The following is a 15,846-nucleotide window of genomic DNA, read 5'->3' on the forward strand; positions in this document are numbered from 1 at the left end:
AAAAAGCCAGTGCTGCAAATTGGAACGGTGAAACAAGTGAAGAAAAAACGCTAAAATAACATTGAAAATGCAAAAAAATTAAGCACATTTTTCATTTTGCTGCAACAAATTCTCTGGTTGCTTTTTTCTTTCCATTCGAAATTCACAGTCTGAATGTGTAGTTTTGTAGTCAGTTTTTCTGTTGGTGCTGTCGTTGTTCTTGTTGCAAATTCTCTACAGCGTCGAGTTAAAATGAAACACGACATTGCCAAATGAGTGCTTTGCATACGATAAGCATTGTAAAATTGATTGGATAAAAATGTGTGCACACTGATTCGTGCAACAAAAGCATTACTTTGATCACGGTTTTATTTTTGCTGAATCAATTGACTGCTGTACAAAAGTTCTTTTTTCCCAATCTTGCTCCAGTCTCGTTCGCTTTTTTTTATTTCGTTTGTTGCACAAAAATTCATTTACAAAACTGTCAGCGCTCATTTGTTTGGCATCATGCAACAGAAACCCGTATATATATTTTTGTACAAATCTGATTTACGCGAAACTTTGCCGCAGCTTTCATATCGTTCATTCATTCCGCGAACTATTCCATTTCATCATGGCGAATTACTTTTCTAACGACTACCAAACAATATGCTACAGCAGCCAAAAATGATCTTTTTTCCACCAGAAAAGGGAGCAAAACGGTTGGAACCGGGAGTTGGTAGACAGAGAAAAAATGATGTTTCCATTCAGTTCAGTTGCTGCGATTTTAGCTGTCATAAAGTTTTCACGATTATTAATGAAATGCATATAGACTGCGATAGCATTTTATATACGTTCACATACATATGAATGTGTGGTGCGGTGGAGCTGCTTCACCATGCATATTCCGATAAATTGACCGAACTCCGACGTTTCGAATTGATGATGAACGCAGTCTGTCGTATGCACTGTTTGATGTGAAAAATGCACATTTCATTTGTCGCCTGTCACTTTTTGAAAACAAGCGCGATTACTTCATTGAAATAGCGTATAAACCGTTTGAACACTACAAGCGCACCCAAGACACATCCTAACGACGGCCGCTATTGAAATTATGAAATAACAGCAAAAGAAAGAGAGAGGGCACTACAATGTTGTCTAACAGTGAAATATATTGTTTTCAACAAAATTGCTCACTTCAATCACGCTGCCGCCTTGTATTTGTGTGTGTGAAAAATTATTCGATTTGTTCATTTGTAAGCAATAAATATCAAAGGAATATTAAATTCTCACATTGAATCTCATAACATCACTGAATCAATGAATGTAATCCGGATTGAATACAGTGAAATTCCTATCGATGAAACCGTTTATTTTGCTGAACGAGAAAAAACCCACTTTACTGTGAAAACCATCGCTTCGAATTGAGTTGAATTGTTCGAATCGTTTGCGAAAAACAAAAGTTTTAATTGGATAGCAAAAAAAAATGCAATCATTTATTGGCTTAATTATTGCCGCTCTTCCTGAAACCTATCATTTTCGATTGCAAATTCGAAGTCTATCATTTTCGATAGGGATTGTAATACAATCATTGTATTAATAAGGGCACATCAAATATGTCAATGTACTTTCATTTCATCGTAAAAAAACGTCTAATTAAAAACAAACTACTTAAATGAGCTTAATATAATTGGTTTCGACTGGCAACCAGTTCACGAAATGTCAATACCATTTGAATTATGGACAAAAAACATGTTGCGTCAGCTCTTAATATCCATAAAAGGACTCGAGTTCAACTTAATTGATTGAAGGTAATTCAATGAATCGAACGGGTAAAAATTAAGCCAATTAAATTAAGGCAAAAAAACAAACCAGCACTGAAATGAAGTATTTTCGTATGTAAATTGACCAGGTGCGACTGTCCCATCGTTAATAAAATATGAATATATATGAAATCTACTGTGGGATTGATATTTAAATCCAATGGTTCATTTGCGTGATGTTGCTCGTCAGCATCAGCGTCAAGCGCGCGTTGCTGCACCGTTGGTTGAATATTTCATTGTGTGATTCGCATGGGGCTTCATCAAGTGCATTGTGTTCAATAGAATTTGGCGTAAACGAGGTGAAATATGCATTAAACGTTAATGACATTCCATTTCCCTGGGTTCACTCCAACCAACTTATCGTATTAATCCTGATCTCAATCCTCTTATATAATCTAAATCGTTTGAAATCTGTTAATGGGGAGATGTGAGCTTTGGCCAAACTTAAATTCGAAAACTCAGTTCGTGAGTTTGATTCGTGTTTGAATGATATGGTAATCCTCAATTTTTGTCAATATTACTTGAATATCTTGGAACTTGTATCAAATGTAAAGTCAAATTATCAACAATTTCCTTATATTAAATCGAGGCAGAGAGAAAGAAAGAGAGATACGGGTCGAAAGTGTTTATTTTCCATTCGGATTTGAAATCATAAATTTCCAACAAATCTACAACTTGCACTCCGTACAATTGTGCGAACATTTTCTAAAGTTTGAAAAGCGCATCGCTGAAAATATATAAAGCGAATGAAAAGTAATTGAAATGCCACGAACTTTCTATGTCTATTTCGATTTGCATGACCTGCGTTCGTTCCACTTTTGGGGCAATGTCTCTTATTTTTCTTCCACATGCGGAGCGCGAACGATCGTGTGTTGCGCGCTATTGTGATTTAAATATTTTTCATTGGGATAAAAAGGCAAGCGTTGAGCGACGAACGGGTGTTGTATCTGTCTGTGTGTGTGTGCGGTGCACAAAAAGTCCAAAGGAATCATAAAAGCGATGCAATCGCTATCTACCTCAAAGTGGAATCGGTGCTGTGGGACAGAATAAGAGAGGAGAGAGTGGTCGTAAGCGCACGCGGCAATATGATAAGTTTTGTGAAAAGAAAACGACGAAAATGTCTCATTTGAATGGTGGCGTAATGTAAATGTGGACCATCGAATGTGCGCACAAAATGCCAGTTCATATGGAAATTTATAAAATAACTTTATGATCTTCGTAGCAATTCCATTTAAATTACAACAATTCAAGCATTGCAAATGGCAGAGAGAGATACAGAGACAGAGACAGAGACAGAGACAGAGACAGAGACAGAGACAGAGACAGAGACAGAGACAGAGAGAAAGCATAAAATGGAGAATGAGTGAATCGGTGTCGGTTGCTTCGTATTGTCCCTCCGGTGCATTTTCACGGTTTTGGTTCTGAACTCTTTATTGCAATCGCAACCAAAAACTGATGTTCCCGCTTGTTTCCACACTCATATTTTTTTTTCTAGACCACCTCAAATGGAAGTAAGTGCAGTTGTATTGTTCCCTTTGTCGGAACAAAAGAGAAAGAAATGCTGAACGAACAAGCAAATAAATGAAAAAAGCATTTTTATGATGTTTGTCGCACGAAAGTTTTATAAAAATTTCAAGTTAGTAAATTAAAAAAGCATCTCTAGATCATGAAATAAAACAGAATGGAACATTCATATGCGCATATGTTCAGCTCATTTCAAATGGAATGATTTTGCGAAAACTTTTCTCTTCTCTCCAAGCATTGCATACACCGATGCGCTCGTACGAGCGCGCACGCGCATCGCATTCAGTGCATTTCATACAAATATTGCACAGATCCTTCGAAGTTTTCAATGCACTCGCAATGCAAATCCAAGCAAATATTATATTCATTGCGCGATGCACAACGACATGATGCACACGAGAAAAAAAAGAGCAAATGTCTTTTGTTCGAATTCTTCAAAGTGTGTACGGGAAAAGTCAGTGGCTGCTCATGAAAATGCAAGAATTCGCATAGTTCGCATGTAAACATGATGCACGGTATATTGTTTGCGATTGTTCGATCCGCTTTTGTTCACCGACAATTTTTTTGTGACACACATTTTATCGTCTTCTTGAAATATTTACCTAAATGCTCAATATACGTACGAGTTTTTCTCGTTTTTGTTCTGCATCAATTTCCGTATTTGCCGTGGATCATTTTACATTGTAACTTGGTCCATGTTTTGTACTCAAATTTGTAGCAAATTATCTTTTCAACGCATGCATCAACAATATGGAATGTGTTTTGCCAATTTTTCATTGTTCGAACTACACAGACGTCAGGCGATTTATTTCAATGAACATTATCTATCAAGCTCAAGTGCACAATACACTTTTTCCCCAGAAAGTTTATTTCAGCTTACAATAGCTTTAATTTCCGAACATTTTATGAAACAAAACTCTGCATTGAATTTACCAACGAAAAAAATCTTTTGTAGATGAAGTTGCGTGGATTTATTTGGACATTTCATAAATATACACTGCTCTGATCCCTTTTTCTTCACACGGCTAGTGAAAGTCGTTTCGTTCCATTCATTGTCGTATCAAAATACCTTTTTTGTTCTGAATGCCTCTGAAAATGGTTAGTTATTCTCGCTGCAATGCCGTACACCTTAATAAGTAGTGTGTACAATGTACAATGCAATCTCGAACACTGCATGAAATGTAAACATCTACGATAGATTCTGCACCTTCAATTTACACTCTCAAATTTTTTACGTGTATTTTCCATTCGCTTTATTTCCCACTCTATCTTCCATAGAGGATGGCGTGCTTTTTTCTTCTCGTGCCCTCGTACGAATACGGAAATAGCTTGCATCCGAAAGCTTTGAATACAAAATAGCTCAAAATAGTTATGAAACAATAACGACGCCCGTTGCCCGTGCCATGTTTCGTGTGCGATGCTATGTATTTGTCGGCGATCGCTTTAATGCTCCATTTTCAAAAGTCCATTGTTTGCTACTTTTGCCTTGCTATTGCTTTGTTATTTGTTTCATTTGCCCCCCTCCTTCTCTCTGTCTGTTTCACTCGGCTGCTGCCATCTATTTCGTTCCATCTTTTGTTTATTTTTCCATATTTTCCCTCTATAATTTTCGTCATACTTTTTTTCGGGTGTATTTTTGAATCACCTGAAAGCGAGAGATGTTTGTCATATTTTTTCACTTCACAATGCAAACTTATTTTGAACAAAAGCAGTAGACTAGAATGGGGAAAAAAGGAAACATCAGGAAGTGGGTTGGAATCATTTCGTAAACGACGAAATCAAAAGGTACAAAATGAAGCGAACGTTTCTGATTTCCTTATTATGCATTAAATTCCAATGGAGCAAACCATTGTGTTGTTCTCCGATTTTTGTTGTTCTCCAATCTTTTTGTTGCCTTCAGATATGTAGTTCGGAGCAATTTTCATTCGAATCGAAATGTTATGATTATTTTCCAACGAAATTATGCTTGAAGAATAAGTTCACCATTATTCTTCCTCCACTTCTTCGATTTGGAATTATGATTTCGACGTAATACTAATTGTAGATGTTCAAAAATCACCTGAGGGATCTTCGCATTCGAATGATTTATTACGGTCATTTGTGCCGAAGCAAATATTTATTGTCGATAAATAAACACATCGAACCACTTTCTAGCGGTGTATTTCATTCCGATATTTAAATCATCCATTTTCGACCGGTTGAACAATCACAAAACCAACAAATGGATTTTGCTCCATATTTTCCGGTGCAATAAAAATCAGAGCAATTGTGCTGAGTTCTGGATAATGGAAATAATCGGGCAAAAATTGTGGGTCAATGTAAAAGCAACGAGCGTGAAACTGCATCCGAATAAACAACCCAGTGGAAAACAATGGCAACAGACAGAAAAGAAAACACCAAATGAATTTAAAAAGAGAATTTCAAAGAGTAAATCGTCAGAATGAAGGGAGAGAAAATAAAAAAAACTCGTTTAAAACGAAGATAGCGATCGACGACGGTAATAAAGTAGAAACGGAAAAAAAGGTGCTCAACGTCGCTAAATACATTTATAAGTGAGTAGCTCCTTAAGAGACCATAATGCTTTTTTCTTCCATTCCAACCCATCTGCTTCCATTTAATTTATGCTATTTTCTTGCTACTCTGACAGCCAGCAGCACACAAGAGCAGAGCGGTCAACGAGCGCTCGTTCGTTCGTTCGTATGCGAACATGTTCGTTTGTTCGTTCGTTCGTTCGTAGAATCTACGAACATGTTCGTTCGTTCGTTCGTTCGTAGAATCTACGAACATGTTCGTTCGTTCGTAGAATCTACGAACATGTTCGTTTGTTCATTCGTTCGTTCGTAGGTAAAATTTCATTTTTTTTTTCAAACAAAAAATTTTCTTATTTCTTAAAAAAATATAGGAATGATCCTATGTACTCAATAATACTGTAAGCACTGTAATACTGTAATTTTCAAGTTGTGAACATTATTTTCGCACAAAAAATTGAACGAATATTTTTTTGAGTTTCCACTTGCACAATTGGATGCATAATAATGCAATAAGCAATAATAATGCTGGTTTCAAATGTTGTGAAACGAAGAAAGTGATGCATACGGAGAGAGAGATAGAAAAAGTGACAAAGACAGTGTTCATCTCTTTTTGCCAAGTATGGTGTGCACATTTCAGATTCGTCTTGTTGCTGTGATATCATGAAGCACGTTGTCGCTCGAACTGTGTGTGTTGTACGATCACAGAACAAAACATTGTCTAAACGTATAGCTGTTTTGCACGTGGCGATTTAACACAGTGCGTAAAACACACACTGTTTGAACGTCCATGTAATTTAAATCATCACTGCAACAAGTCTCTCTGAATTGCACACCATAAATGACAAAAAGAGATGAACTTTGCTGTCTTTGTCATTTTTATCCATCGGCGTGACATGCTTCATACAAACGGAATTTCGTACAAGCAGCGCCCGTGTACTTCGTAGTGGAAAAAAAGTGAAGCTTGCTTGTCACCAATATTGATGTTCACGAACATCAAATTGTTTATGCGTTATTTCGCCCATTTTATGAACTGGAAATGAAAAGTTCTTCAATTTCTAGCAAATTTCACATATGAATTCATAAACACATCGAGAAAACACAACTTTTTTTCACATAAAAAGCAAAAGCAAGATGATTTTTTCGTTGATGGTTGTTCGATCCTGGATCGTTTGTGATTCATTAATGATTTGCAACACATCCATTTTTGATTTCGATATTCCAACTGAATACGATGTTTTGTATTCATTAAACAATTCCATTTTGATCACAAAATAATTTTTTATTAAAATGGCTATGACGAAAAACCACGCGAACGATTGCAAACGATAGCACAAACATTAATGTCTAGGAACATCAAATACGGAAGATTAATGATTTTATCATTCAATTTCTTCCTTTGGCGTCGATTTCGCAATACAATGGGACGGTTGATTGATTTTGTCATGTCGATTTAGGCCCCAATGCTTGATGCCTTCCAAATGTTTTTCGATTACACTGCGTTTGCCCTTATTGGAATGTTGAATGGCAAAATTTAAATTATCACGGAAATTAGTTTTCTTCGACATCGGTGGTGGGCACTGGGCACTTCGTCGGTCGATTCGGGGAACATCAGCAAACCGGCAGACTGAAAATTATTTTATGTTCGATTAAATGCGTTCGATTAATTGTTTGTCGCCAATAACAAATTATATTACATTCAAAGTTGATTTTTGAAGATATCTTTTATAAATGTATACTTAAAAATCACAATAGAGATTTTATTTGGAATGAAACAATAAAATACAAAAAAATTACCATTTTTATTCTGAAAAAATATAAAACTTGCAGATTAGATCAACACAAAATGTTTGTTTGCTTGTATTTTTATTTATTTTGTTTTGTTGCTTCACATCGGCGAATTAATTTGACATTTGTGTCGAACTTCAAGTCAGTGTTTCCCGATGAATTCGCTTTGACAATAATGTCAATTCGAATTTGATGTTCCTAGACATTAATGTTTGTGCTATCGTTTGCAATCGTTCGCGTGGTTTTTCGTCACAGCCATTTCAATAAAAAATTATTTTCTGATCAAAATGGAATTGTTTAATGAATACAAAACATCGTATTCAGTTGGAATATCGAAATCAAAAATGGATGTGTTGCAAATCGTTGATGAATCACAAACGATCCAGGATCGAACAACCATCAACGAAAAAATCATCTTGCTTATGCTTTTTATGTGAAAAAATAGTTGTGTTTTCTCGATGTGTTTATGAATTCATATGTGAAATTTGCTAGAAATTGAAGAACTTTTTATTTCCAGTGCATAAAGTGGGCGAAATAACGCATAAACAATTTGATGTTCGTGAACATCAATATTGGTGACAAGCAAGCTTCACTTTTTTTCCACTACGAAGTACACGGGCGCTGTACCCATGTGGCTGCATGTCACGCCCATGTTTTTATCTCTCTCACTCACTCTCTCTCTCTCTGTATGCATTACTTTCATCATTTTACAACTTCCACGTTCATGTCCAGCTAATTATCATATCATTCTATTCTCGCCAGCGGACACACAAACCACAATGAGTGAAAGTAAGATTTTCAGCGATGTTTTTTGTTGAGTGAAGATGTTTTTAATTAGTTTTATGCATTCAATTGCGCAAGTGGAAACTCAAAAAAATATTCGTTCAATTTTTTGTGCGAAAATAATGTTCACAACTTGTAAATTACAGTATTATAGTGCTTACAGTATTATTGAGTACATAGGATCATTCCTATATTTTTTTAAGAAATAAGAAAATTTTATGTTTGAAAAAAAAAAAAAAAAAAGAAATTTTACCTACGAACGAACATGTTAGTAGATTCTACGAACGAACGAACGAACGAACGAGCGCTCGTTGACCGCTCTGCACAACAGGCGAACAAGAAAGAAAAACGGACGGTGAAAAAAACGCCGATCCGATGTAAACCGTAAGACGATGGTGTGGCAGAAAAAATCGAAAAATAAACAAACAATAAAAATCCAAATGCATATTTATTTACATAGTATGTGCAATGATTGTCTGTCTGTGTGCACTGCCTTTCACGATGCTTTCGCACAAATACGAGGAGAAAAAAAACAAGAACGAAAAGCACCGAAACATACTTGCTGTGTGAACTCGGTTGACTGAGTTTTCGAGTCTCGATGCTTAAGATCCGTGTGAAATCGAAAACAAAATAGAAGGAATAATGCAAAAACACACACAGCAAGCAAATGGAATCGGCAAGAGAGGGCAAAGAAGAATAAGAAGAAAACGGTCGCTGAAATGTGCCGACACATAGCAGAATCGAAGGCAAAAGTAGCGCAATCATATCGAAAGTAAAATAGAGCGTGTTTTTGTTGTTGTTGCTGCAACCATCTGCCATTATTTTCTTTTCGCCGCTTTCTCTCTCTCTCTCTCTCTCCCTCGCCATCGCTATCCCAACGCAAATATTTATTTCCATTTATTCTTTATTTCGATGTTCGTGTTCTCTGTTTCTCTAGGCGTTCTATTTTTTCTTTCTACTCTTCTGCTTGTTATTTCCCAATTCCACATCACTGTTGCCCGGAATGAATTTCCTTTTGGTGAAGTTACTGTTTGATTTCTATCTAGAGACTTACCATCGAAGCAGCAGCAGCCACAATACAATTTAAACGATCACCATGGACCAAAAACTGCACATAAAACTTTGATTATTGTTTTTATTTCCTTCATCGTTTTGTATTCAAAAACAATTCGGTGATGATTTGTGGTGTATGTGTGAATCGACAGATGCATGCAGACAAAAACCGATCAGGCATCGAGGTGAAATCACTCGTAAAATCCCCATATTCTCAGCACATCAAAATAACCTGCTCAACTTGGACTACTCACAGATGCTATGCAAATGAAGCACTATTCAATGACAAAATCGATTTACTTGAGCTATTTGCCACAATTGAGCTGGGTTGGGCGTTGTTTTTTTTTTTCGAGGCGCTACAAGAGGATCATAAAGTTTGGCTCGAAGTAAACAAAAAGTGTGTGTGGCAAAACTGGGATGAGAACATGTGCACAAAAATGCGCTTAATGCCGCCAGTTATTGCTTTATATGCACATACACGATGGTGTTGTTGTTGATGATGCTGCTGCTGATGCGTGCATTAAAGCGCTCATGTCATCCTGTTTATGTTCTCAACTAGTTTCACACGACTGCATAAAGGATGCGAATAGTGTGGTTTGCAAGGAAGTAAAAAAAAACCACCCAACACAAATAAAAATCAATAGAGATTGGCTGGAAGTAAGTGTAAGCGTGCAGTTGCAAACGGGAAAACGATGTAGCAACAAAGGCAAACACTTGTTGCAATCTGCAAATAGACAATTGAAGACGCATCCACAGTCCACACACACATACATGCCATAACAGCAGTAGCAGTAGCAGCATTGTTGATTTTGACTATATATGTTTGAATGGTATATTGAAAGCGTGATGATGAGCCAAGTTAAATAAGAAATGTTATGGCTTCAGTTGTGTTCGGTAGCTTTTCGATCGACAGCCACCACCATAATCAACGCCATGCAGTATTTTCCGTTTCCAAAGTTGCCACCGTCTATTTTTTATTTATTCACATGGTAGAGATTGAATTCCCATGTACCACTGTGAAAATGTTGGTTTTGTGTATTTTGACGAACAAAAAGGAGAACAAGAAGAGAAAAAAACACGGCGTCGGAAAAGCTTCGAGTAACAGACTCAATTAAAAGTCCGTTTGATCTTTGCCAACGTTTAATTGGTTTGTAATTAAATACAAAATCAAGAAAAATTTGTTAAGTACATAGCCGGCAGTCGTTTTTTTATTCCCGTTGAAATATCAAAAGATTTCCGTTCAATCATCATGAGCATTCAAACAACAAAGGCCAATTAAAAACAAAAGCAGAAGCCATAGCAATGGCAGAAGTCATAATGAAAGAGTGTGCTTGGATTTATTCCATTTCCACCCACATCTTAATGAGGTAAGAAGTGATGTTAGGCAATAAATCTTCTGAAATCAAGCAAGCAAACAAACAATCAACGAGCTTATTACACGTCAAAAATCAATTTGTACACAAGAGCCAAGCAAATTTCCAGAAAAATTAATTAGGTTTTATTTGATGGTTTTGCTTCAGCATTTTCTAATTATTTTCACAATCGACGACGCAATGAAATTCAATGGAAATATTCTCATCGCTTCATCAAATGCATTTATTTTCGTTTGAACGACGGAAATTGCAAATTCATGAAATGAAAGTCATTTCATGCTGTAAGCAAAAGCTGAAAATTAATTTGATAGGTCGAGCGCAAAAGTGGCGATTCAATCTACATTCGTTTCGGAAAAAGCAGCGCGCCGTCCTTTCTCTTTTGAGTTCGTAATATTCGTTTTTTTGTCTGCAATTACCTCTATGAATATTCAAGATGAAATATGAACAGAATGGCAAAATGAATTTGGTTCGCCGAATGGCTGGGACGGCGTGCTAAAATTGAAAAGGCGGCCAATTTAAAAGTCGACATTCGAATGCAAATGTTGTCATTTATTTTAATTAAATGTAAGATGCACATTCATTTGTGCGCACTGGCACAACGCAACGATGGGATATTGGACACTGGCATGGCAAACGATGTATAATGGGTTCTGAAAATTGTAGGAAATGGTATTGACAAAACTATCATACTTTATCTCAAAATGGAGCACAGGCAAAGGCTTTGAACATTTGCTTCGCCATCGAATAAATTCTATCATCAATTTGTCCGCGATTTGTTTGATAAAGGCCAGCCATTTCGCTTTAAATCGAATGTTAGCTCAATGTTACTGACGAAACCAGGTTCAAAATCGAAACAAACTAACGATCTATTTAAACACAGTTGATTTTGTTTCCATTTTATCAGGCTGAAGCACATCTTGAGATCGACAACTATTTTCGTTGAAGTTGAGTGTCTTTCGGTTCGCTCTTTTCCCATCTCGCTGCTCACAATAACGGCGCAATGCGAATAAATGGAATTTGAGTCACTCATTTCGTTGTTTCGGCCGAACTTATCAGAAGTGCGCAAGAGGCAGGGTGAGGGTGACTGAATAAATAAAGAACAAGAGAGCGTACCAAGTAATTTGCATTATTTCCATTTGCTTGGCGTTTGCTGAAATTTTAAACAAACGATGGTTTTCCGAAAACAGCACAAAGAATTGAAATTAAAATGGTAATTATTTTGTATACAGTTTTCGTACGCTACGATTATCATGCAAAGTGGACGGCGAGGCGCGCACGCTACACACTTGAAATATCGTATAAATTCAGAAAACGATAAAGATTTCAACCTGTAGAGAGAAAATTGCATCGAATTTCGCGACACAATGGCATTTCAAGCATTTTGTAGCGACACGCAAAAAAGGGTTTTGCCATTCGCAGTTTGTTGTCGAAATATACACGAGACAATGAAGAAGAAGAAGAATAAGAAGAAGCAGCGATTAAGCGACTCCATCGTTTGACCCAACAACAATTTTTTTGGCGCGAATTTGTTTGTCGCCGAAACCATCAAGACATTCTCGCATCATAATGAAATTAGTTGTGTTTCGGCAAAAGGTGGCGAAATTAAAAATCATGATGCGCCATACCATTTCACAACGGTCAAAGTCATCAGTTATGTGTGTTGGCTATTCTTGCCGACAGCGTTCGCTTTCATTTGCTTTTTTAATTATTTCCCTGAAAGAAGAAGAAGAGGAAGAAGAAAACATCGCAGTCCGATGCGGTACTCATACCTCGGTTTTTGAAATACTCGAGATTATTTTTGGCAAACGACGTTGAAAACCTTCTTTTTTCGGATTTTTCGTCATTCCCGTCTACGCAACGCCTATCAAGGGGAACTAATTTCATATGCTCGAAAGAGCGAAGGAAATTGTTTTTCGGTGTGCGTGCATGGACCAGTGTGCTAAAATTAGTTAGAAAAGGTTTATTCCATTTTTGAGATTTGTTTTCCTTTTTTTCGGTGAAATGGGACCACGGATCGGTGATGTGATTGTGTCGGCACATAGCAATTTTGCCAACTCATTTGCAATCGCTATGATAGACTCTCGTTCAGTTCACAGTTTCTGTGTATCACGTAAATGAAATTATCATAATTTTGCCTACATCCACTGATTCACAACGGCAAAAGGGATGATAACGCCGCCGCCACCAACTTTTCATTTGCTTCATTATGGAAAAACATGAAATGTGGATAATTACCGTTCCTTTCACTCTCTCTTTCTCTGCTCATAATCCAGATTCAACATTTTCATGAATTTCGTATTTTCAAATGGTACTCATTGATATGTTGATATGTATAGCAAGCCATATGGCTATATAGCTGTGATTGATACATTTTCGTTCGCTTTGACATCGAGCCTTTCGATTTTCTGGTGAAATTCGTAAGCCAAAGCTTTGCTATTGCACACACACATTGACATTCGGCTATTGTCATAATTGTTCGACAAAAACACGGCGATTGCATGAAAATTCTGATTTCATTGGAATTCGACTTCGAACGATGCAGCATTCTGTTGCTCTGTGCACAAGCATTCATGTTTTTGACATCCACGAAATGTAGAAACCAGAATTTAAACATGGTGTATGGTAAAATGTTACATAAATTAAATTCCACAATTTTGCTATTTTAATTACTCGAAATATTCGTCGAGAATGTCGTTTATAATTTGGATCTTGAAGCTAAAATGTACTTTGTATCCGAACAGACATTGATAATCCTTTCGGCATTACTCTTTGGAATGTTTTATTCAATGAAATATTTGCTATAAATATCACATCGCTTTTTGTCTGCGATTGCTTCGTGTCCGCCTTTGAAGTCGAGCGCAGAGATTTGTTCGGTTTTTTTGATTTGTAAATAAATGCCAAACGAATTTGGCCATGTCATCATTTACTATGTGCGTCACCATGGCATGTGTGTATATTGATCGCCCACTGGAATATGGACATGTAAAGGAGTAGTGGTTTTGGATTTAATTAAAAAAAATACTGAATGTGAAATGAGACGAGATAAATGCGTAGAATACGATAGCGAATCCATGCACATAGAAAAAGAGCGTATGTGTGTGTGTTTTCCTGTTGTGACTCTTTTTGCTTTCTTTGTTCTACGCGAGTCGTACCATTGAATTCATCTGATGCAAATAGCCTGAAGAGTACATTCGATTAAATCCATTTGAAATGAAATGCATTACATTGAAACGAATGCAGACCGTTTTTGTTGTGCGGAGCTCTTTTGTGTTAGAGCAGCGACTCTTTAATGAAGTTGTTGGTTCGGTTGCATTCTATTATAGCGGCATTCTTGCTCTCCGTCTATGATAAAAAGCGTTCAATTGAAACCAGCATCTGAATTGAATGCAACGAACAAATACCATCACACAAACATACATTCCTCTTGTCCTCTTTTCCTCTTTTCCTCCAACGACTGCCGAACCGAGTTCAAAACATAACTAGGAACTAATTTTGCTGGGCATCAAATTCTTCATCTGTTCAAGGGGGAAAGTACTAGATTTGTATAATTCAAATAATGCAATCTAGTACAGAAATAATCCAAAATAATCCTTCGGAATTCTCAATAATGCCCAATAATGCTTTTCAAAATATCAATAAATAATAGCGAACTATGGTCAAGTAATTGATGCTTGCATGCATTTGAATGCCTTAAAAACAAAGTGGGTTGATAGTAGATATGAATCGGTGAGACCTAGAAGAACACAAGTTTGTCAAACGTCGTAGCAATAAAGAGAAGTATATTTTACTGCAACTAACAATGGTTGATAAATGTATGTTCATTTTTGGCGGGTCGTCCCGGTTTTTCACGGTTTCCACGTAACTGATAAGAGATAACAACTAGTTGTCTTCGGGAAAGTTGTAGTACTCAAGATCCTCTATAACATTGCTGAAGACAATTATCTTTTATCTTTTATCAATTGGACGCAAATCAAAAACATCATGGGCCGATGGATGAACTGTCTGAAACAAAGTTGCGGAAGGCCTCGAGCACTATAAATTTGCTGAAGACGCCAAGTCGTTATCTCTTATCAGTTCAGCGAAAAACACGAATTTTGCTGTACAATTCCGATTTTTTGCATTTTTCGCTGAACTGATAAGAGATAACGACTTGGCGTCTTCAGAAAATTTATAGTACGAGGCCTTTCGCAACTTTGCTTCAGACAGTTCCCACTCATCTCCTGTGAGTTTCGCGGAAAACGCGAAGGATGATAAAAAAAATATATGCCATAGGCCGATGTTTTTGATTTGCATCCAATTGATAATAGATAAAATATAATGCAATATTATAGATATGTTATATATCTTGAGTACTACAACTTTTCCGAAGACAACTAGTTGTTATCTCTTATCAGTTACGCGGAAACCGTGAAAAACCGGGACGACCCGCCAAAAATGAACATACATTCTCTCAACCATTGTTAGTTGCAGTAAAATATACTTCTCTTTATTGCTACGACGTTTGACAAACTTGTGTTCTTCTAGGTCTCACCAATTCATATCTACTATCGACCCACTTTGTTTTCAAGGCATTCAAATGCACGCAAGCATCAATTACTTGACCATAGTTCGCTATTATTTATTGATATTTTGAAAAGCATTATTGAACATTATTGAGAATTCCGAAGGATTATTTGGTATTATTTTTGTACTAGATTGCATTATTTGAATTATACAAATCTAGTACTTTCCCCCTTGCACTTGTTCATTACATTAAAGCGAAAAACTTGTCGATTCTAATTACGTTGTACGTACACTGGATTCGAATATGCGATGAAAATACCAAAAATCAGATCAACATTACATTAAATACACTGATTTCTTGCCTGCATTCTCCCGATCACTGTGCTTTTTATTACGAACGGAAACATCACATCACATATTTTGTGTGATTGACGTTCTGGTTTCGTTTAAATGATAACAAAGTATACTCTCTCTCTCTCTCTCTCTCTCTCTCTCTCTCTCTCTCTCTCTCTC

The 15,846-nt window shown here is 36.6% G+C and overlaps 1 protein-coding gene across 1 annotated transcript in view; it reads right to left on the reverse strand.

The window, feature by feature from the left end:
• Window positions 1-4,837: 4,837 nt before the first annotated feature.
• The window catches only part of LOC129566466 (uncharacterized), a 69,716-nt gene continuing 58,707 nt past the window's right edge, over window positions 4,838-15,846 (reverse strand). Inside the window, exon 5 of the mRNA XM_055442427.1 lies at window positions 4,838-4,950. Coding sequence (XP_055298402.1) covers window positions 4,918-4,950 — 33 coding nt within the window. The 3' untranslated portion in view covers window positions 4,838-4,917. The remainder of the gene's footprint in view (window positions 4,951-15,846) is intronic.

Source organism: Sitodiplosis mosellana, unplaced genomic scaffold (assembly GCF_009176505.1).
Source record: "Sitodiplosis mosellana isolate CC-2019 unplaced genomic scaffold, AAFC_SMos_1.0 Smas_scaffold_1, whole genome shotgun sequence".
NCBI classification, from domain to species: domain Eukaryota; kingdom Metazoa; phylum Arthropoda; class Insecta; order Diptera; family Cecidomyiidae; genus Sitodiplosis; species Sitodiplosis mosellana.